Raw genomic sequence first — 25,648 nt, 5'->3', positions numbered from 1 at the left:
TGTTTTTTACTTCTGTTCTTATGATATCCGTATTGAATCATATCCATGTTTATTTTAGCCACTTCATTTATATCTTCAAAAAAATCTTCTTTACATAGTTTTCCTCATAACGTTTTTATTCTTTTACATTTCAAAAGCACGTGCTCCTTAGTTGTTTCTTCTTGACAATGTAAACATATTCTATCACTTTTTATATGGCATATTTCCTTTCACTGGCAATTTATCTATTTCCACTCTACACAAAAAAAAGTCTTGACATTTTATTTTCTGATTACATCATTTGCTTCTTATTTTTATAGCTTTAATTTTTTTCATTTGTTAGATTTTCCCATGGTTTTACATAGTAATGTTTTATCATTACATTCTTATACCATACTTTTCTATATTTTCTGTATCATCAATTTTTATTTTCCTCAAAAATATGTTTTGTTGGCAATGTTTTACTTTTTTATTTATACACTATTTTTCTCTCTTACTCTTTTTTACTGTAATCCAAAAAATTATCATACTTTAATTTATACAATTTTACTACTAATCTTTTTTCATTTATCCACTTTAACATTTTGTACTAATTTAATGAAGCAGCCTGTACCACTGGGTTAATTAAACCTAAATCTCCTTCCTCTTTGTTTACATACAAAACTCCTCTTTTTACCGGATTTAATCTAGAAAACCATGTAAGTGAAAAAAATATCTGCAGTAATTCCTTCTCAAATACTGTTGGCAACATAAATACACTTGCCAAGTATGTTGTTTTTCCCATCAGTACTGAAGTAATCAAATAAGCCATTTTTCTGAACATTAATTTATACGTTTTCCAGAAAAGACAGGTTTGTTTTATTTCTTGTATTTTTCCCACTTACTTCTACTTACATCTTTATTCCTAAATTCTATACCTAACACAGAAATTTCATTCATTGTAAAATACATATCCCATCTTTACTACATCACCTAAACCTTTACTTTTCTCTTTATTTAATGCCTTCTGTATCATCTCTAGACACTCGTTTATGTAAATTATTACGTCTTTAAAACACATTTTTTGCAATTATTATGTCATCTGCATATGTTAACAGAACTGGAATTCTTAACATTTCAGGTGTTATATAACCTGTCTCCTTCATTTACATACTGTCACATTCATAACTAATGCAAAGAGTATACAACTCATTGGACATCCCTGTCATATACCACTCTTCATATGTACCTATTGGCTTAACCAGACATTTACAAGTATTTTTCCTGTATTATTACTATAACCTGACATACATAATTTCCTAACTTTCTCACTTATATTGTATTCTTTCGTTATTGACTGTACGATTTCATGTTCAATTGTATCAAATGCCTTATCAACGTCTCCTATCATGATTTTCACTTCTTCTTTTCTATTCATACTTATCATCCACAATTTCTCTATCATTAATCATTCTTGACAACCTTTCCCCTTTATACTGTATGTACTATCTTCTATAATATTTTCCATTTTAGTTTCAATTTTTTTGCATTATTCTTATTAAGATCCTGTGATCATTATTATTCAATACTACCAGTCTCCATTTTTTTTAAATTGTTTTTTATTTTCCTTCTTCCGTATGAATTTAAGTACTCCACCACATACTTTTTCGTACATAAAACCTTAATTTAACCATTCATTCAAAATCTTAAAAAAATGCCAATCCCTTAAATTTTTATACATTTTATACCCTATTCCATTTGGTCCTGCAGCTAAATCTATATTTTCTTGCCCTAATACTTTATCTAGATGATTTAAAGACATCACTAAATTCTCCTTTTAATTTTTTTTATTTCTCTCATTATACTACTATCTTCCTTTACTAATTAGCATAAGTAACTCAATACTTCTTCTCTTTTTCCTTGTAAAATATCTTTGCTTATATAGCAATTCTGGCATTTTTCTTGATTTCTTTCATATAATTATTTCTCTTTGTCAAAGTACTTTCTATCATTATTTTCTAAATCTTCCAATACATTGTTATATGTTCTTTCATATTTTTCTCTCTACTTTTCTCACATCATATTACCACTGTAAAAACATTTTATATATTTCCTTAAATACCACCTACCAGTTAGACCAGTTTTTATAAACTGTTCTCATAGTAATATGATCTTTCCCTTTCTTATTTATCCTTTTTATTTCTTTGCCTAGTTTTATATATTCCTTTTTTTTCCTTTATCTCTAGCCATATTGCAAGATGATCAGAAAATCCTGTTCCAACTCCTACCCTACCTACTACTAAACAACCGTTTCTCCAGCTCTCAACTTGGTTTTAAACCAAAACACAGTACCACAATAGCTATTTTAAGCTTCCCAGACACAGCCAACTAAAACAAGAACAGTGGGAAATTCTTATCCTCCATTTTCCTCGACATGTCAAAAGCTGTTGACATAGTTTCCCATCAAAAACTACTAAACAAACTGCCCAACATACGTCTCACCCAATCAATCATCTCATGGTTCCACAGCTACTTGTCAGAATGCCAGCAAGCAGGCAAGTGGAAAAATGAGATATCAGTGCTGCTGCCTGTCATAGTAGACATTCCACAAGGCTCAATTCTTGGGCCACTACTTGTCATAAACTTCACAAACAAACTTAGCTCTGCATCCCAACTAGCAACATTTATATAATATGCAGGTGATTCCTCACTCATCTGCACAGCTCCGTCCCTCCCTGAACTCCTAGACAGAACCCAAAAAGACATAGAACAGTATCTAAGTGAAAACCAACTCCTACTAAACCCAAACAAGACAAAACGCATGCTTTTCGCAAACACCAAAACTCCTGAGCCTCCTTTCCCTTTTTTAATCCATTCCTCTAACAATACCAAAATTGAGCCTGTTGACAATACCAAGGTACTAGAAGTCACAACTGACAACTCACTAAAATATGATAAATGCATAGCCCTTGCCATTAAAAAGGTCCACACCAGGCTTGACTCACTGTACAGAGCCAAAACCATTCCTCACTGACACATCCAGACAGTCTATTGCCAGAACATATCTGCTATCCACTGTATTGCATGCTTCTCCTGTTTTCACAAATCTTAGAGGATCAGACCTAACCATATTAGAAACCAGTTACCATGAAATAGCTAAATTTGCTAACATCCCAAACAGAAAACACCACTGTTTGGCTCTCCAACTAAAATGGATCAAACTACCAAATCTGCTAGCACTCAACCAACTTACAGTTGCCCACACCATCATACACCAACCTGACAACTGCCCTGCCCTTAACAAAGCAGTCTAACCTAACTCAGACAGTCAAAGCCTATGTTCATTGGACAAGCTTTTACTAAAAGTCACTAAAGCCAACAACAGTTCCAGAGATTCTCTGTTCGCTAACCAAATAGCAAAAACCTGGAACTCCATTCCCCAGCATATACTCAACACTACTGACTCTTTTAAATTCAAACTTCTTCTCAAAGAACATCTAACCAACAACTGGCTGTGCTCCTGTACTACCCCAGGATGATCTGGACCTTCTCTGCCCTTCCTCTGCCTTACCATCTACCCTCTTTACATTCCTCTTTTATGCATCTTCCAGCTGGTCTTCCAACTGCTGGATGCTGTCTCCTGCTCAGCCTACCTCAGTGTATGTCTGTCTTCTACAACAACTGTAACTAATATCACACTTGTCTAACTGACATATGCACTCTTCTTATCTACTTCTTCATTCGAGTCTTGTATATAAACAAAACAGAATAAGCTGTGCTGCAATCTGTTATGTTTGTGTTTGTATAATCTCTGTTGCATGCCAAAATAGCTTTTAAGCTATGTTGTTACCTGTCATGCTATGCAAGTACATTTTCTTATTATTACTTTAACTGTTTGAAGCTTTTCTTCCTGGGCATCCACTGAAAAAGGGCCTCTGCCCCAGTCAGACTTCCCAGGTAAACAAATTTAATAAAAAAATTAATAAAAAAATATAAAACTACCTCCCCTTTCTCCTATAACTAAACCTTCTGATACTATAACATAATCTATTTCAATTCTATACATACCCCTTTTCTAAATCCATGAATTTTTATTCCAGTGTTTTAACTTACCACATCTTATAACTTCTAACATTTTTCTTGTATCATTTCTTTTCTTTTTATGTTTGCCTCTTAAATCACAATCAAGCCTCCTGTTATTATAACATTCATGTTTATCACTACATAGTCTAAAATCTGATGAAATAACCTTTCCCTTTCTTTATCTAATATCTTTACTGTATTTCTACAGAATATGGTTATTCCAGAACATCTATCATTTCCCAAACTCTTGATTATCTTTCCTCTACATAGTTTCTCTGCAGTCCTTCTTCATTTGTTAAAAATCTTGTGTCTTCTAATATAATTACATCTATATCACATGTTACACCACTTCAAAATCCCTATTCTTATTATTATTATATTCTTACAGAAAGCACTCTAAAATTTTCATTTTCCGTAGATTCATGCTTTCATAAGTTCATAGCTAATTACTAGGTTAGCTTTCTTAATAGGTCATTCCAAGCCTAGCCAGTTTTCCTCCCAAAGGTGAGAATCAAACACTGTACCTTGTGTTTATGAGTCAGACACCTTAACCATTATACCAACCCCCAATCATTAACTGTATATATTCTTTTTCATCCATTACTTTTCTTTTTTTCCTTTTGTACTTCTTCTTTTGGCTTTTCTTGGTTAGGGGTCGCCACAGCAGATCACCTGTCTGCTCATGATTGGCAGTAGAGTTTTACGGTGTCGAGTTGCCAGCCCAAATTCCACGGAAGACACACACATGCACACACTCATGACTAGGGCCAATCTAGAGTGTCCAATCCACCTACAGCATGTCTTTGGGATGTGGGAGGAAACCGGAGCACCCGGAGGAAACCCACATGACCACAGAGAGGACATGCAGACTCCACACAGAAGGCACCCCAACCAAGGATCGAACCGGAGAAAGTCTTGCTGTGAGGTGACAGGGCTAACCGCTGCACCACAGTGGCTGCCCTTTTTTCCTTTTGTACTTAATATTTTAAACTTTCTTTTTCTGTCTTTTACCTTTTTACCAACAGATTTTTTTTACTATTTTACTTACTCCCAATTTATGTCTCTTTCATCACTTATTCAGAACTGTCTTCTATGTCCCCTTTATTATTTTTTCTCATCTAATTTTCTTCCATTTCTACCACTTCTAAAATGTCTTCTCTCTGTTCATTTTCTTTTTTCTTTCTTCTTACCCTTATTTTCATTTTTGCACTTTTTGCATAAATGTCCAATTTTGATACATGTATAACATTTCAATTCACATTTTTTGCATCATGTCCCCAGTATTTTATGACACCTCCATTCCCCTCCACATTTATCATGCTTGGTATATGTATAATTTTTTCTTCTTCTATTTTTAATACAACATTACAGTCTCATCTACCAGTCCGTAAACCTGTTTTGTCATAAACTTTTGCAATGTCCAGTACTTCTTTACATAAAGTTTTCAAATTTCCTTTCAAAGTCTCTTACTGCCTCTGTTCGAATTTGTAGATGAATTTTCATTTTTGTTTCCCTGTTAAATGCTTTTATCACATAAAGATTCCATGGATAACAGTCTTTCTTTTTTCATAATCTCTAAGAAAAATTATATATGTCACAAAATGTATTTTTCTTAATAAGAATAGATGATCTTGCCTCATGTGATTTTATACCCAAAGAGCTATAAATTCTCCCACACTTCATCTCTGTCAATTTCTTTGTCTTCTTTTCTTTGAATCCTTACTACATATTTCTGTTTTTTATTTTCTTCTGCCCTTTGTGGTACTCAACTTTTGCCTGCTCTTGCTTTCTCTGCATGTTTCTTTTCCATCTCACAACTATTCTTCAGGATTGTCTCTGCACCCTTCTTTTGTATTTTCTCCATAATTAACCCCCCCCCTCCAGGAACGATCTTCTTCATTGTCTGGCTTACACTGCACCACCATTTCTTTAGGTAAATCATTCAGCAAATTCAGCAACCTTCCCTACTGGAGGGCTGTAATTATATGTCCACCATTTGCTGACTCATCTCCATCAAACAGATTTCTTTGAAACATCTCCTCAGAATCCTGCAAACATTCTCTGGTCTTGATATTTGCTTTCTCTTCCATTTCTTTCATCATTTCACCTCCTTCTCTATCTCTCCATCTGCCTTTCTGTTTCTCAGGACTGCCTCTGCACCCAGAACAGAAACAGGAAGTGCTTCTCCAAAGTGGTCCCACTGGCAACAGTGACAAAATGGGGAAGTTCCCAAATGCCCTGGCCAAATTTCCTCTAGCAGTATAAATATCAGCTGGGGTCTTCCTTGAAAAAAGGGTACTAGCCTAGTGAGACTAACCTGTTCAACAAAGGATAAATAAGTAAAAAATAAATAAATACATTTTGGTAATGACATTATGGAATAAGGCAGTTAAACAAGCATGAAACTGTGCAAAACATGTAAATTGAGTTTGTCCATTTAATTACACGGGTGGCATGTTTTTTATCGATATAAGATTTTGTCTGTATTATATCTATTTATTTTCATTTTCAGCTTCTGTACATGTTACATGTCAAGGCATTCAGTATTATACTTAAAGGGCCAGTAAATTATTTAGTGTGCTGGTACTTAAAGGAACTGTCTTGTTGCTACAGCTGAGTGGATGTATACAGATTAATTTCCTGTCTTGCAGTATTCTTCTTGTCACATATTATTAAGTTTTTTTTATTTATTTTTGACATACCTCCTCTCTAGTCTAGCTGTCTACCTTACCACATATATACTTGTGGTTTTATCAAAGTTTTTATTATGATATAATTCTGTTCCAACATCGCCCACTCTCTGTATGGAGCATTATTTTTATGCGTTCTTAAAGGTCATCACTTTTTAGGGGTGAGGGCAATAGCATATATCTTGATAAAGTGACACTGTGTCTGGTCACTCTGTGCCATCTCATTTTTTTGGCTGGTCCTTATGACTGTACATGGTAAACCTGCCTCTTTCATCAAAACTGCCAGCCATCCCAGTAATTCAGCTATGGTTCCAGAAGTACCTTATGTTCAAACTCACATATGAAATTATTATGCTGGTTTGGGGCAGGTGTATTTCCCTGTTTCAGTCATGACTGTGTCATCTTAGTTTAAACTTGTATTCTACCCACCCTAATGAAGATAACACCCTCAGTTTTAGTATCTTAACCTAAACTTTAATGTAAAGGCTCTGCAGTGCATAGTGGTGTCATCTCTTAAAGTACTCTGTTAAAAATGTCAGAAGCAGTTACATACATACATACATACATACACACACACACACACACACACACACACACACACACACACACACACACACACACACACACACACACACACACACACACACACACACACACACACACACACACACACTTTTACCTAGGATGCCATCATGATGAAGACACATGTACAGACATAAATTTACATAGCTGTAATGGACTCAAATCTGTAGGCTTGGAGCCCAGCCTAAAATAATGTCATGAAGAAGTGTCAGTGTGAGGGATTTAGGTCTATGCTAAGATGCTGACGATACTGGCAGGTGTATTTGGAGCACAGGCTTCAGAGATGCAGGTTAGAATTAGGAAGCTAAGATGCAGAATGATGGTTTTGATTTGGGGAGCTGAAATGGAGGAACACTGATTAGAGTTAGGATACTTGGATGAAAGGATGCCATTTATACTTACAACACCAGAATGGAGTCAAGTTAGATACTGAGATGGATGAACTTGAATTCATGTTTGGACACTTTTATGAAGGAGCTCTGGTTTTGATTTAATACACCATGTTTTTACATCGAGAGAGGATGTGGAGCTCAGGTTTAAGCAATGGGTAAGGTGGAGGATGACTAATGATACTTCCAAGTGGAGGTGCCAATCACATAATCAAACATTTAATTTATCAAACCTTTATTCATCGATCACTATATGCTGAACGTCATTTCAGCAAATGACAAAATATTTCTGAGGGTAATGAATCACTTGGCCAAAGGTACATCGGAACACAAACCACAGAAAATCAAACAAACCCATGGCTTCACCCACCACACCCACTAATGTGGATGGCTGTGCCCCCCGAACTATATATACCAACTCCGAGATCGCACTATGGTGGGGAAAAGGGCAAAGTTGTATAGCTGTCCAAGTGCTTCCTTACCCTGGGAAAGATTGCCTCATTTACTGAAATGACATTCGACATATACTGGTCGATGAATACAACTTTTGATTAAGTGATATAGACCCCCCTCCCCAAGTGGGCATAGTTGCATCAGATGTAAGTATGAGCATATACCACCATTGGAAATGTGACAGAAGCTCCAGAAAGGAAGGAGGGCATCCTGCAGTTGAGGAAGAACATCCATTTGGTGATCTCGGGAAACTGTGAGACATAGCATGAGCTGTCTGGTTGAAAGTCATTGTGACAACATGTATGTACACATACTATTTGTGACTCTGAAAATGGTACCTCAGCTACTGTTTTTCAAAATTTCTGGCCTAATTGTTATTCTTCCCCATTTGTAGTCTGTGTCACCTCTAGGAGGATGCCAGGAGATATTGCTACAGTGCATTAATTGTCGTTGCTCTCTACATCACCAGCTGCATATATAGGATTGTATTTGCAAACACTGGTACAGGTCCTGAATCCAGGTTATGTCCTCTTATTTCTCAGGTGTTTGAGATATGACCAATTTCAAATTTCAAAACATTGGTTCAAATGCTGCTGTTCTTTGTTAACAGTATAATCAACTAAAGTCAGAGATATACCCTGTTGTGCCATGGGTCACTTAATTTTAGTAAGTGAATCCCTCCTAAATTGGTAAGGAGTTTATTCAAGCTCAGCATTACTGGTGTGGCAGGAATTTGTGGGTTTTGATGATATTCAAAAAGTGTACCTCTGCTAATGGCAGCTGGTTTGAGTGCAAATAAAATAGCTACAATCCCTAAAATAAGAGTTATTTTGTACTAGACAGTATGACAATTTCGGAAACATGCACAGCATTTATTTCCTTGCACACTGCTTTCTCTGGATAGCTTGCATGAAGTGCTGCTAAGTTTCATTTCACTCCTTTTCACAACTGAATAGACTAACAATACGAAAATGCAGTGGAGTGTAGACAGCCTTAGTACAATACTACAGTGGTGAAAGTTGAATCTGTGTCCCATTACTTAACACATTATTTATAAATAAATAATACATACATTATTTGTATATTCTAGTCATTATACAGTGCTTCCAGATTACTTTCTAAATCAGTCTGTGGAAAGTTACTTCAAATGTTTTTTTTTTTACAGAACTTGCTGCCAAACAAGTAAGAGTTAATGCTGTCTGGTAAGTGATGTTCACGTTTTAGAACAATGTGCTTTAGTTGGTTTGTTAGAATCTTTGACATTGTATTTTCCATATTCTACTTTAGAATGATTTGAAGATGTTCTGTGGGAGGGTAGGTTGTTGGGCTGAACTCAGTTCAGCTGAATATTGATTTTGTAAAACTTGAGCAAAAATTTGATGAGATTTGGTCAAAAGATGAGATCATTGTCAGAATTTTTTCTGAACTTTTTGATGTTCAGAGTCTCAAGAGGTGATTATCATAAGAAGCATTGATGCAGGTTCACAGCCCCTGCATTGGTGATATGTGGAGCTTTGTCCCCACAGAAGAATAATTTCTGTGACTAATAAGTTTCCTAGACAGACATTCGGCCAACTTTTTGGCTTCTTAACCCATTTAACAGTGTATTGCTAACTCCACTTCCAACCCTGAAAATATGCATGTATGCACACTTAATCACATCACACACACACACACACACACACACACACACACACACACACACACACACACACACACACACACACTCACACTCACACACACACACACACACACACACACACACACACACACACACACACCCTCACACTCACACACCTGTATATGTATGTATGTGTGTGTGTGTGTGTGTGTGTGTGTGTGTGTGTGTATATATACATATATATATATATATATATACATATATATATATATATATATATATACAGTATACATATATGTATATATATATATATATATATATATATATATATATATATATATATATATATATATATATATATATATGTATAGACAGTATACACACACACACACACACATACACATCTATATACATATATATATCTATATATACATACATATATATATATATATATATATATATATATATACATATATATATATATAGATATATATGCATACATATATATATATATATATATATATATATATATATATATATATATATATGGGTCTACTTCACAACCTTGAGATTTCAGAATGTTGAACTGTATATGGTCGAGGCCATATGATCAACATTCCAAAATGTGAAATTGTTTTTCTGAGATTACGGTGCAGTAGGGCTTAGGGAAGTTGTCCTTTTCCCCACTGTAATGTGACTAGGGAGTCGGTATATACAATTAGCATGGATGTGGGGATGCATTCTTTGGTCCTTCTGTAATTTTCAACATTTCAGAACATTGATCATATGGTCTCAGCCATATGACATTTGATGTTCTGAACATCGATGTTATAATGTATAGGTATAATAGCAAGTGTTGAATGACTGAACCATTGACATTGTTAACATCGACACAGTTACACAATCCAAACGCAAGCATAGTGAAACAAGCCAGTGAGATGAAGCTCTCAGTGGTAGAGCAAAACTCCTTTAATGCATGTTCACAGGTTCGAACCTGTGATCATGCATTAAAGGAATTTTATTCTACCACCAAGAGCTTCGTCTGACCGGCTTGTTTCACTATGCTTGTTTTTGGATTGTATAGTTGGCGTGTGCACTTAGCACAGTGTTTCCTGCTTTTATTTTTTGTTGGATCGACACAGTTATGTCGACTTGCTTCTGCTCATGATCCAAGGCTAATCCTTAGAGCATGCATATTTTAACATAATAAATACACATTCCATGCAAATTCCTTGGCTTCATTTATGTTTTATAGGACAATTATTTAGTTTCTAAGGCCTCCAGTATGTGTATTCTGGTTGTGTCCTTTTTTAATATTCTCTGTTATTTTTTTGAAAGTGGGGCCACAGTTTCATACAGTGCCACATATCCCAAGCTGTGTATTGCATCTGTACATTACCAGCTACATAATTTCTCCTACAGACAGACAAATCAGTCAAAATGGACTGAGAACATTGCTTAAATCATGAATAACCCATTCAGAACTCACTGAATTGAACTTAACCAATCAGAACATTTTGGAAATGTGCAATATAAACAATACATTGGGAAGTAAATTTGTCCCCTGCATTCCCCTTGTTCATAGTTTCATAGGAGAATACTAGGCTAATTGCCCTGAAGGGCCATTTTTTAAGCCTAGTCAAAACCTTGAGATCAGAATTAAACCTTGCACCATGTGCCTATGAGGTAAAGACTTTAACCATTATGCTGAACCCACCCATGTGGAGAGCTGTGTATCCTTCAGCATCATTACATAAACATTACAAGCTGCAACATCATACAGCCTTGGAGAAGGTGAGAATCCCTTGTCCATGAGGCTGAGAAACCTTAGAATGGTAGCATTTATTGCCCAGGCAATCATGCATCGTGCAGTGGGCCTCTTGCAAAATAAGTTTGAATTTAGATTTATAATTCACGCTGTATTATATTTGACATTTTTTAAAATTTCTTATGTTCAGTTCAGTTAAAACAGATTTACCAGCTTGTAATTTGGTGACATTTTAGTGAACGTGGCAGAACTATTATCTCAATAGATGTTTTGTCTGGGATTGTTCTTTCAGGGTACCATCTTTCATCCAGTGTACAGTTATGAAGCAGGTAGTTGCATGACACTGAATACATGTGCATTATTTCATCAGTGTACAGGTCATGGAAGCGGTTCCTTTTTCACACTGGCTGAAATTGAAGAGAACAAGCTTAATGACTTGCTGAAGTGTCTGCCTTGGGTAGATGGCTCAGTGGGAGTTTTGTATATTGAAGGTTTTAATAGTTGTTATGTGTGTTATATATCCATGCTGTCATGTGAATGTCTAGGTGATATATCTTGTCATAAATCTCTTTTTTTTAGCCCGGGTGTGATCGTTACAGAAGTTCATAAGCGAGCTGGTCTGACTGAAGAGCAGTATGCCCAGGTAAGATTGCCATTATTCTGGGGCTGTTTTCTGGGCTGCTGCTGCAGCTTTCGTTCTACCGCTCACTGCAGAGCAGAGTTTTATTTACTGCACTAGTTATCTGGTTACATTGTGAATATCACTGGTATAACTTCTACAATAGAAAGTGCATCTGTCACAGAATCTGTGCACCTTTGCCACCAACAGATGTCCAAGTATGTTCACGCTTTAGACAGTGTAGGTAGCTACCTGTTCTTAGCTTGGTACATAAGTGAATGCATTGTGATTTTGAATGCCTATCCAGGAGACTATTTAGTTAGGTTAATGTACCAATATATATATAGATAGATAGATAGATAGATAGATAGATAGATAGATAGATAGATAGATAGATAGATATAGACTTTAGGTGGGTTTCTTTGAGTCTAGTGAAAACTTTAAAGAATCCCTTATTCATCAGCTCAAATCCACTAATAATCAATATAGTCCGAAAATTTAATTAAAACTCGGGGGCATCAGATTCAGGAAGCATCTGTAGATCTGAATAATCTCACTTCAGTGTTGTGGGTGTTCACAAAGGCAGAAATGCCCGGTTTTAACCAGGTCTTTGATTTAAGTCATTGGAAGTAGTTGTCTGTTGTAAGTATCCATAACAATGAAGAAACTGTAATGAGCAGAAGTTTCTTGAGATGTGCATTTTTTATTTAGTTATGCTGTTGCAAAGCTTTATTGCTCCTGCTTCAGGTTGCTTAAATGAATGTACATGCGAGCTTGTCATAGGGAATTACTGCTGGATCTTTTTTAAACACCTTTATTGCTGTTATTAACAGACATGTTTACATTGTTTACATTTTGTGTCAGTGTATATAACATTTCTTACATTCCTTGCACTTCCCTGTAATTTTAACAGCATTCTCCTTTTTGCTGTGATGCTTCAAATCTTACCTTAATATCATACATCTGTCTTTCAGGGCATACATTCCTGTCTTCTTTGTTATATTTTTCACAGAGATAAATCTCACATCAGTCTTAAATAATCCCTTACCCCCCTTTCCAATTCCTTTCTCATTTGGGGTGAAATCTGGATGTATCCGTTTAGAACCAATAAATCTTTCCCACTATACCTTCTGTAATACCATTTAACTTTCTTTTTATTGCCCCACTCCTTTTAAATCAGGTGCACCATTATTTCCCAAGTTATGAAACTTCATCTTTTCTAACAGGTTATTTGTATCTGTTCTGTGTTTATTGCAGGGTGCTTCCAATCTCTGTCTCAGAATCTATGCCTTCAGTAGACAGGCAGCCAAACCTGTCACGCTGCCTCATGAAATGTTACGCTCATACTTAGCTTCTACCTCCCCAGTCATTACTATTGTTTAAGACTTAACATTTTATCGTTATTACATCATGCTGGCACTTGTCTTTTCTTTTCCCCTTTTTAATTCTTATCAAATTTAAGGCTCCGTATGTAGAACAAAGCCCCTGTAACGTATCATATCTTCATCATTCACACCTTTATTTCCTACACTTCATCATTTCATTCATTTTACTTTTTCACTAGTCATTATCATGCCTCTGTTTGACTGAAATAACATGTTCCCCCATCAAACTGTGTGACCTAGAAAGCTCACTTGATATCACTTGTCCATTCAATTCATATTGTACTTCATTCATTTCACTATAACATCCATCCTGTCTCTATATTGTCCAAATTGACTGTTTTCAATTTTTACCAGTCTGTATCATGTCCAGTTTTAACCTTGAGGAATCTCAGCCGCTTGTCAGAAGAACCAACAGATGTTGAAACCTCAGTTATGTTTTCATATTATCAAGAATATTTTCCTTAGCAAACAATAAAGCAGAGGCGACATAAGTGGTATATCCATTTCATTTTATATATCAGCTCTTTCCTTTCTTTGTCAAACATACAGATAATGTGCTCATCATGTCAAAATAACAACCATATTATATGCTTCATATCCTTAACATATAGAAAGTAAAAAGTATATTCTGTGACTAGGCACAAAAAGTACCTCTGTTTTTCTTCATAGTACTTCTCCTAAGGTACCTTTTCAAGCTCACTCCCTCTAAATAGTTTTAATATACAGATACAGTCCACACATTGCTTATGCTTCTGTCTCTCCAGTCAACTTTTATTTTATGTGTTTAACATACTTAATACATCTACTTTTATGTATTTATTTACTATTTTGTAAACAGGTAGGTGTACTAGTCCTGGGACCCTTTTTTAGCTGTAACCTGGACTTGGAGACATAAACAGTGAAAGCAAACTTATATGCACATGACATATGATGGAGTGTTGATTTTAGATTATTGCAGAACTTCAGAATGTTAATATACAGCTGTTATACAATTTTTGTAAAGTAGAACATCCTACATCAGTTCATATGCAGTTATTGCAAAGTTTTTTATAGAGTAGATTGTTCTACAGTTGTTATACATTTCTAATAAGATAGCAGTTTACATTAGGTTTTTGTCAATTTACTGGATTGCAGTAAAGTTTGGCTACATGAAATTTCTTCTTAAAGGTTTAAACTTGAATTTCTTTAAAAAGATGGAAGTGAGTAAAAGAGATTTGCAGAGAAAGGCCTAGAGACTAAGAGGAGAACATAAAAGTAAGAAGACTTAAATGGCAAAGAAAATAAGCACTTTTAGAATTGTAAGCCTTTTGAAGAGTGTATTCATTATCCCTAAATCATTTACAAGAAAATTCCTTCAAGAGGTTCCCAGAAAGTGACATCTTAAACTTGGTAAGAGTAACTTAGTTTCAACTGGTAGTTTGGTTGAGAGAGCAGGGCTTATTCATGGGAATGCTGTCACCAATAATGACTATTTTAAGTGGGAGATGGTTGAGTGATACTAAGTTGTGCTGGGAACTTCCTTAGGGAGTAGGAGTTTTCTTTTTAAAGGGAAGTAGTAGTCATCATTTAGAATTTTATATATTAAGGTGCATAGAAGATGAGTGGAACTTGCAGTAATGGGTAACCAATTTAGGTAATTTAGAAAGTTGCAGTTGTGTACTCGGGTGTCAGCAGTGATTTGTAATCTTTGTGTGTTATAAGCAGAGTAAAAAGAGAATAAAGAAAGACAGTGTTCTAGTTAAGGGAGAAGGTTTTTGACCCGTTCTTTGTTGGCAGTAGGAGATAGACATGATATCCTATAGCAGCGATTTAGCTGTGAGACTTTGTTAATGATATTATTAGTGTGGGTTGTAAAGCTTAGCACAGAGTCAAAGGTTAGGCCTAAGGTCTGTACTAAGTTACAAAAGGAATAATACTGTAGCTATTGTCTGAAAAAGTCAGGACAGGAAATTGAGAGGCTCTGTTGTAGGGTGGAAGAAAGAGGTCTATATCATAAGATCGAAGAATGAAAACGTCACCTTACTTTTCATCGACACAGAAATGTCAAAAGCTGCAGTTTATCAAATGGCCAAATCACCAATTTCTTTCCAAGGGAAATAAATCAGTTGGATATTCTGTTACATCTGCCCTTTCCCTGACAGTAGTGCGATCTCGGAGTTAGAATATTTAGTTAGGGGGTGTGTGGGGGGCACAATGTGTTTATTTTTATGTGTTGTTAGTTGTTGGCCTTCCGATTTCCTTCCCTTGGAAAGAAATCAGTGATTTGGCCATTCGATAAACTGCAGCTTCGAGATTTTCGTGGCGATTAAAGTAAGCCGATGTTTTTATTTTTCGATCTTATGATATAGACCCAAAAAAAGCATAACATTTTTTTTGTGGTTAATTTGGAATTTATTTTGTTCATACCTTTGTATCTCACGATTCCATTGTCGATTGTTATTTATACCTGAGAAAGCTGTACCCCACCCTTATAGAATTTCTTTGCCTCTGACTGAGTGCTATATTCTGTGACAGATGCCCTCAGTCCCCCTTCCCCATATATAGTGCTTGTGGTGGATGGAGGTTATGACTGCACTCTTAACAGGCCTGTGGTACATGCATGTTATACCCATTCCATTTGCATGCTGAACTGCTATGTTGATGTTGTCATACCACCTTTCCTCCCTTCTCATTATCCCTAACAGTCTGTCTTAACTGTGGTACTCCATCATTGAATCCCACTGTTGTGCCTCCTAAGTTTTCTACTGCTGTTCCTCCCCCTTGTGTACCTCTCCAGCATAATGTTACTCCAGAATCTGTTAGGTTAAATGTTTCTGGTACTACCACTGGAAGCACCACAGCCATTGGTGGAGGTGGAAAGGAGAAAGGGAAACATGGAACAGAGCAATCCAGCAGCATCACATACACTGTCTCAGTACACCAAGAATTTTTTTTATTATGCTGTAACTGGATGGGGCTGCACATCACTGCATGTAGCTATCAGCAGAGCTGCCCTTTCCAGTACACTAAATTTATTAGCTGTTACATGGTTATAACATCCACCCCCATGACCGGGGAAGTGTCAGATTAGTAGCAGAAACACCTCCTTCCCTCCCAGAATGGGGGATCAGCAGTTGCCACTTCTGATTGCAATGTGCCTGGTTCTTCTAGCACCTGGATCTCTAATAACACTAAAGATATTTGCGCCACAATTAGCGCTGTATCCCTCTGCACTGCAGAGCTAGAGTACTACTGCTGTTTTTGGGTGTAGGAGCTTTCACATGTCCTGGGCATGGTGGATGATACAAAAGAGAGCAGGACACCTCTCTGTGTCTGTGCCCCCTGTCGGGGTCATGAGTGGGTGTTTCAGTGGTCTATGCTGTTGTTTGCCTGGATGAGACGGACATTCTGTAGATAATTCATGGGAGGATGTGTAATGCTTGTGCACTTCACTGCTTTAGTAGGTGGTCTTAGGAGTTCTGGGGAGGATAGGTACTGCTTGGTAGAGGTGAGCCAGATTCAACACTAGAATCTGGCTCACCAGTACTGCTTGGTAGGGGTGAGCCAGATTCGACACTAGAATTCTGAGACAAGGCAATTACTTATAGCACAGGCTGCAGTGACAAAGAAGGACACATGAGACACCAGCAGGAGCAGTTTTAAAAAAGTTTATTATAGAGCATTTACAAGCTGGAACAGCTTTGTTGTTCTATTAGTTCTATTTTTTTCTATTATGAAGCATTTATAAGCATTGTCAAAGAAAGTTGCATACATCTGACAGGGCTCTCCTATGTCAGCTGGCAGTGGTAACAGGTTTTGGTAGGTTTTGTCAGTACAGTCAGGCACAGATGTACTGTCCTGAAGAATGCGCCAGAGAGCCTAACAAAGCCCTGATCATCTCTTGCGTCTGCTGATTCATTTTAATGCTGCTTATTTTAAAATACATTTTCTCACAAGCTAGGCTGTTAAGATCAGTCTGCATATTTCAAAAAGACCAGTCTGACATACTTCATCACTCTCTGGCTCACTGCGCATTTTTTTCACATACTTAACTGCTGGGAATAGACTGCAGCTTGAAGGTTAAGTTTGTTTCTTATCTCATACAGTTGCACTCTGTAATTGGTTTCCTTTGTGTATGTCAGGAAACATAACATAAGTACAATAATATACTTGAATTATAAAATTACACTTCTGTAGTGCTACTAATAAAACTAAATTTATGCAATAGCATAACTTAATAATGTATTGTAAATGCCTGTGAACTGTTATTATAAGAGTAGATTCCTGCAGTGCAAGCTTTAGCTGTAATGCACAATTGTACATACCAGTCTTGCAGAAAAACACATATTCATACTCTGCTTATTAGGGGTTTGAGCCATATGCAGAGACAAAGTGCAAAAGCACCCACACTCTACCCTTTGGGTTCGGTCTCTCATGCTGAGTATGAATCCAAATGATTACACTGCTGCAGACCTTTATGTTTTTTCATATACATTTGAATCACTTTGCAATACAAACAGCAAAGTAAAATACATAAGAGAAGTCAGCAAATAATTATAATTAATGAAGGATGCATTAATAGAGTAATTACAATTAGAATAGCTATTTTGACAATGATACCTTTGTCTTTGATCATGCTAATCTTTTCTGATGCACATCACTCGAGATTTTATTTAGTATTTGCAGTACAAATGATCATTTTCTGGAAACTTGTTGAAAGTCCAGATAACTTAGCGATTGCAGTTGAAATGCATGTAATGGTTCATGTTATCACTGACATGCAGAGTCTGCTGTCAACTTTTCAGTATCTTCACTTCACCCTAATGGAGTAGGATTATTTGAATTGCAGGGTCTATCTGTTAAGTGTAGCTTCTTCTCAAATGTGTGATAACCTATGAAGAGGAAAATACAACAGTTGTTTAGCAGAGTCGAATTGTACAATTATCTCTTTATCTATTACACATTACTATGCCGTACTGCTGTTGGATATAATCTTTCCATTTTCAGAGGACTGCACGTGGAACATTTACAGTCTGTATATATTTACAGTGGAGTCTAATGATTCATATGAGTTTTTTTATTTTGTTGTGTTACAGCTAATTCATGTACTTTAGCCCATCCATATAATGTCACACTTTTAGTATTTTGTAGAATTTGTTCTTTCAACCATCCGTTTGTCTACTGTATTAGTCTGGCTGCTTGGTGATTGTATGATATGTGTTGTACCCATTGCACTCCATTTTCCTTTACCCCTTCTTATAGCTGTTGTTCAAACAAATGGCTTCTTTTATCATTCTGAATTTCATTAGTCAGTTCATAGGTCATGTATTTTTTTTTTTTTTTGCCATTGTATAAAAAAGTGTCACCATATATATGTATATGTAATTGTTGCCATGCTGGAGCTTTTTTCCCCTGGATCTCTGCTGAAAATGGGATCGGTATATTCAGGCCAATAAAGCCAAACCCACTAGGCGTGGACATGTGTGTTTTCAGCCTTTTTAGTGACCTCATCAGCACAACAAAAAGTGGATTGTTTTGCTGTAGTTTAGAAACACAAAGATTAAAAACAAGCCTGATGTCTGTAAACATTAAGGTACATGCAAAATATTACTGTGAATCTCTCACAGGATATAGGGCAATGTTTCCACACCATCTCTTCTTTCTAAGAACATGTCAAGGACTCTGTCAAAATTAGTTTAAACTTCCCAAATTTAAGTTCTTCTTCTGGAAGAGACAAACATTTTACCATTGCTACAACCAGCATTTTCCACTCTACCATCTTTGCTTTCGCATACTCCATTAAGTGATTTGCTTCCTCTCTCTTTGTAACTCTTTCATCAAAAGTCTTAACAATTCAATAATTCATCAGTACCTGGATAAGCTTTCCAAATGCACTAAAGGGTTAGAACAGAGAGCTTACTAAGTCAGTACTAGATCCATAATCCTAACAAGTCCAGCTTCCTTACACCTTATTGGGCTTAAACTGGATGAGTTGCCATCTGGTCTGCTACTACTTCATGGTATCTAGATTGCACAACTTGCCTATTTCTTTCATTATCAATGGAGAGATGACACATTCACACAACTGTAGAATGAAAATCATGCCAGGTAACCAACTTTTCTTCCAATATTCAGTATTATAACTTTTTGATGGAACAGAGCAACTTAAGGAGGCATCAAACTTCTTTTTTTTTTTTGCCTTAGCGTCCATTCCTTTCAAACTGCTTCGCTTGGTTTATGGTCTCAGTAACCTTGTCTGGAACCCCACATTTTTGCTGCTTGACAGGTTTTATAACTGCCCGTTGGTTATTACAAGTACTCTGCTTCATCAAGTATGGCTACCGCCATTACTTTCATATAAACTTCACACAGTCCATTCAGGGTCAGCTTCTCAGTTCCGACATCCTCCAGACTAATTGCAACATTGGCCACAACTCCTTCACTCAACTGTAGACTGAAAACCATGTCAAGTAAACAACTTTTCTTCGAGTATTTAATGTTTTAATTTTTTGATGTAATGGTTTAATGTTTTCATTTTTTGATATAATGGAGCAGCTTAAGGAGGCAACAAACTTCAACCAGCACCACATATGCATATCTTAGTGCTACATCTTTCACCCGTTCCTGCATTTCTTTTCCTGAGAGCTGGAATGTTAAAGGTCGATGCCTGTTCCAAACATGGTGATGTGCATTTGACTGATAACAGGTCTGTGTTTCTGCACCCATGTTCTTGAGAAAGTGGTGGAGTTTCATAGGCATGAGCTGTTTGGGGAAAAGGAGAGATGTAGTATGAGCAGTGACATACTCAGTACCATTTATAGCGCAGCAACGGCTTTGACTTAGCCAAGTGACACTCTTCTGTCTATGATACATGTTGGTTTGCTGACAGGTGTAGCTTTTCTACAGGTAATAAAACTTTGGGCCTGGTAAGTCACTGTTTTGGGAGAGCATAATAATGCTTGGAATTTCATTTTGTCCTTTAGATTGTTTCAGCAGTTACCTCAATGATACTATAATCATCAGATTGTGGTGTAACTGGCTCACTCCTTATTAATACTGTCTTCTGTTATGATTTGCTAATAGACCACTAGATTTTTCAGTATTCATTATTCTATTCACACAAATAGTCTGTGTTCCAAAGATCACATTTGTGTTTCTTGCAGATTCAGATGGTTGCTGGAGAAAGCCTTCCAAAGAAGATGTTTTGCCTACAGTATAACTCATCAGGCTATTTGGGTGACATTACAACTGGATGAAAATAAGTGGTGGAAAGCTCATCCAGATGCAAAACACAAATAAAGCATATTTTGTTCAGGGCAAGAGCCTTTTCCCACTACCCTCAAGTGGGGTATAAGCCTTCCCACACCTCCCAAACTTATGTATACCAATTGCATGATCAGAGGAACACAAAGAAGGGAGAAATCTCCCAGAAGAAAAGAACCACTGCCATTGCATACTTGTAAACCACACTAGTGGTGATTTCATATGGAAAGCAACATCTAAATTCAACTTCTTAGAGTTGAATTCATCCAGATGGCACCTTATCCAGTTTAAGGCCAACAAGGTGTAAGGAAGCTGGACTTGTTCGGACTATGGAGCTAGTACTGACTTAGTGAGCTCTCCTTTCTATCCCTTTAGTGCATTTGGAAAGGTTATCCAGGTACTGCTGAATCATTAAACTGATAAGACTTTTGATGGAAGAAGAAGTTACAAAGATGGCATTGACTGGCACAGCAGTCATTTATTTATTTGGTGGTTCACTGTTTGAGTCATTTTTTCATGTAATTAGCTTTGTTCGTGCAGCAGACTGCTAAAAATGGCTGCTGCATGGTGAGAGTTTGCCTTTTTCTTCTCACCGTGAAGTGACCTAAGAGTTGGAATAAGTAGGGGGCAGGGGCACAGCCCCCTTTAACAGTGTGTGGGAGGCTCTGCTTAATTCTGTATTACCTGATTTTCTTTCTTCAGTAAATTATGTTTTAATTCTTTGGGTGACTACATTCATTAAAGAAGCTGACAAAAACAGTATTTCAGTATTTTAATAAATATATGCTTTTGTGGAGCAGATGTGACCTCAAATGTAGGATACTAATAATCCAGAATTTTCCATTGCACTAACTGAACTGCTTGACAGTTAGTGGTACAGGCATATACAGTTCCATTATTGAGTGCAGGTGGTCAGTATTAAAGCAGTCAGGATACACTAATACCTCCTAGGATATAACTGTTCATGATATACATATCATCTTACTGACAGCTGTTATGCTGAACACATTAGTGACTTAAGCATATTTTTGGTGAAAATTGAATGGGCCAAAATAAGGTATTAAACCTGGAAGTAAAACCCACTCCTCATTGCAGGACATGACCCCACCCCACATTACTATATACAGCTATGATGTTGCTGCACGTTGAAGAAAATAATGCAGCAACTTTGTTTTATTGAGATAAGCCGGACAAAAGGACATGTGATCAGTCTTTGGTGGAACATGCTTTTTTGAATCATCCACTACTATCTAATTTATTGGATGTCTTTACAAATGACATAATCTTCAAATACTTTCTGTGGCCAACTGGGACACAACCTATTTGAAAGAATATATGTTATGCATGTTCCTCGGCCATGTAGAACCCAAAACCACAGCCTCACTGCACAACTGTAAGTGTATTTTGATATGATTATGATATTCAATTCCTCTGCTTCGTAGTTGCTACAGCAGTGTCTGCTCCATGTGTTCGTCTGTAGCTACAGTAGTGTTTCAGGACAATTCTGTTTCTTCTTAATTAAAATTACAAGATCTAATAGTATATCTGTTGATTTTATTCATTTTAAACTTCTGCGGTGTTATCGAATGCCTTGGCTTGTACATTATTACCAGTTTATTATATTGAAATACTTCATTAATGCTATACAGAATTCTTAATATTGCTTTATTATTGTTGTTTTTTATTCTTCTGCGTGGAGACATGTGTGAATGGGCGTACCTTAGTTGAAGGTTGTGCATCAGGGCCGGCAACTCGGCGCGTAAAAATCTACTGCCAATCATTAGCGGACTGGAGTTCTGCTGTGGCGACCCCTAACCGGGAAAAGCCGAAAGACACAACATTGTTGTTTTTTTATATTATTTTTACCTTAATTACTAACTTTTTTCCTCTTCTAGTTTCTTGAAAACTGCAAGGAGACACATGCACTGGGAAGGCCAGGTGTTCCAGATGAAGTGGCTCAAACAATAGCCTTTCTGGCTTCAGATGCAGCATCTTTTATCACTGGAGTTACCCTTCCTGTAGATGGTGGACGTCAAGCAATGTGTCCCTGATGAATCTCATTGTTGGAAAAGTACCAGATCTGCAGCATGAATTCTTCAGTTTTATGACTGTTTATTGTTGTACTGATCAGTGAATGAAAAGCTGCTAAAATAAATAAACTAAATAAATGTAAATCCATTCATGTTTGATTCTGTATTAATCTTTTAGCATTACAGGGAATGAAAACACTGGCTTTCTGCCATAGCAAAAAGCTGTATTTCTTAAAGCATCATTACTCACCACTGGTAAAGAGATTATGTGTAGAAGCCATATTACACAGACATTCTTTCTCTCCAGGAAAGAAAAGGCAGTTAAGGATGTTTGTTCTTTAACTGGAAATTTTATACAAAATAAGAGTCCAATGAATACATACCTCAAATTACAAAAAATAATTCACTGTGATTTGTTTAATTCAGAGGACCTCATAATGAGTTTCCGGTAAATCGGATTGCTTGCATTGTGCTCGAATGTAGGCATGCATGTATAGTTACATATTTTACAACTTTAACTTGAACTTAGAATGTAGGTGCTTGAATCTAAGCAATTTAAGTAATTAATATCAGTAAAACAGAGCTTAATGTAAATTAAGCAGTAAATAAATTATAATATACATGCAAGAAGCTGCAATAGAATTAAAAGTCAAGTGGGAATAAATATTAATGTCAAAAGTCTCATCTTCGGTTTGATAGGTTCATAGATTCTTAGTATATTTTCAGCAAAAAGCAGACTGTCAAGAAGCTCTGCCACATCATCCAGTACTGATGAGGGGCTAACAGTGCCCCCATTAAGGAGGTTTTTCCACAAATTCCAGGTGAAAATATGTGACCACCCATCCAGTCTTCCAGAATGGTTTTAAAGATTGCTGAACTATGCTACTTGATAAGTAAGGGCAGTTTTTTCCAGAAATGGGGGATGTTTTGGGTTAGGTATCTGTCATGCAATATAATGTCAATGTGGTAGTATAGATTTAGATCTCTAGAATGTGTATGCTTTACACTGGTTTTGGATTTAGATCTCTAGAATGTGTGTATGCTGTATCACTTGTTTTGGTTACGTGAAGGAGTTCAAAGAGTGCTGGGCCATTCATATTATGGAAGGCTAAGTAGAGATCACCCTTCAGAAGTCTTATTCCACTGAGAAGAGAAACAAGGCTTTTAGTCTATCAGTGTAACTAAGGGCACTGAGACCTTCTTCATGAAAAAAATCTTAAGATCTTTCAAGCTAGTTTAGGGGTTTAGTGAGGTTCACATTGAGTGGTTTATTAGATTCAATGATGGGCCTAATAAGGGGTAAATAAAGTGGTATTATAAGCTTTTTGGACGTCAAGGAGATGCACTGTGCAAGTTAGAGATGTGGTGGTAAAAGGAGCATCTATTATCAACTTATGTACCCGTACCCTTGATGACGCTGTTAAATTTAAAAGTAATGGTGTCCACATGGTAAACAGCAGCGATGCTAGATTTACCAAAGGAAACTGTGCTATAGTTCTGGGCAGTGAGGGCAATGATGATTACACTAAGCATTTGTTTGATCCAGCACTTGTTGGAGAACTTCAGTATCAGAAGGGATTTAATAACTGCCCCAGCCTGCAATCAGCAGCAAACTTGGTTAGCCATAATCCCTTGATATCTACTTTTATTTTATAGAAATATATACCAAAGAGGAGAGGACCCAAAACAGAGCCCTGTGGGACACTACTGGTGACATATGTCTCTCTAAAGCAAATAGCGCTGACCTTAATGGTATTGGTTCTGTCAGATAGTTAGATACCAATCCAATGAACTGTTTATGGGTTAATGATAAGTTGGGATAGTTTGTCAAGTGATCCCAGCATGGGGGATAGCATCAAAGGCCATGGAAAGGTTTATATAAGTATTGTGGGCTGCATGCCCCTTATCCATGGTCTCAGTTTTGCTAAGTGGGGCTTTACAGTTCTCACCAGACATCCCAGGGATATTGTCAGGCCCCATGGAAGTAGTGTTTTTAATTCTGGAAATGCCAAAAGGACTTGGTCCAAATGGATGTCAGGTAGGAGAATGGAGGGGGTAGAGCAGAGGGGAATGTAGATGGAGTGAAATACAAAGAGAAAGTTATTGAGAGCTGGCATAAGTTTTGAGGGGCTAGCATGACGGTTAAGGTGTTTATCTCACAGACACAAGGTACAGAGTTTGATTCTCACCTTGGACCTTGGGAAGCATGGCTAGGCTCATAAAAGCCCCCTGGGGTTGTTAGCCTAGTAATTGCCTATGAGTTAGTCCACAGTAATATTAGCAATACCCTTTGGAAAAGAGAAAGAAGTACCCTTGGAGCTAACTTCATTATAGAGTTGTAGTTTTCCTCTAAGCTCCCTAATATAGCTGTAGAAGGCCTTTTTGTTGTCCTTTGAATTTGTTATAAGTTCATAACTGGTCTTGCATTTTGAAGTGGTAAGTTTAGAGACTTACTTGCCAGTTTTAAATTCCTTTTATAATGATGAAGTGGATGTCTTTTGGAGATGGGCAGGAGCTTTTTCTTTTTGTTATAGAATTTGTTGATGCAGTCATTCCACCATATGGGCTTAGTTTTAAACTTGCCTTTATGCTTAAATCAGAATAGTACTGGTGCCTGAATGCATCTATCCAAGATGGGGGTAAAATTCAGAGCAATAGACAGTAGTCTCAGTTAAAAAAATTGCTGGGGAGCTAAACCATTTGTGATTATCAGTAAAATCAGAAAATAGTAAATCAGCAGCAAACTTGGTTTTGGAGTAAACCCTAGATAGAGAGATGTTTTTAGGGGTCACAAAGCAGGTTTTTAAAGAGAAAAATCACAACAAGAT

The 25,648-nt window shown here is 36.6% G+C and overlaps 1 protein-coding gene across 2 annotated transcripts in view; it reads left to right on the top strand.

Annotated features, from left to right (window-relative positions):
- The window catches only part of LOC122806324 (3-oxoacyl-[acyl-carrier-protein] reductase FabG-like), a 198,766-nt gene that overhangs the window by 156,183 nt on the left and 16,935 nt on the right, over positions 1-25,648 (top strand). Inside the window, exons 6-8 of one of the 2 annotated variants that reach the window (XM_044076643.1) lie at positions 9,321-9,357; positions 12,124-12,187; positions 22,686-22,964. In XM_044076643.1, the coding sequence (XP_043932578.1) occupies positions 9,321-9,357; positions 12,124-12,187; positions 22,686-22,841 (257 nt within the window). In that variant the 3' untranslated portion in view covers positions 22,842-22,964. Of the gene's footprint in view, positions 1-9,320; positions 9,358-12,123; positions 12,188-22,685; positions 22,965-25,648 lie in introns of those variants that run through there. The other variant, XM_044076642.1, reaches the window with a different exon arrangement.

Source organism: Protopterus annectens, chromosome 7.part0 (genome assembly GCF_019279795.1).
Source record: "Protopterus annectens isolate FY-2018-M chromosome 7.part0, PAN1.0, whole genome shotgun sequence".
NCBI classification, from domain to species: Eukaryota; Metazoa; Chordata; order Ceratodontiformes; family Protopteridae; genus Protopterus; species Protopterus annectens.
This window is presented reverse-complemented; position numbering and strand designations above follow the sequence as displayed.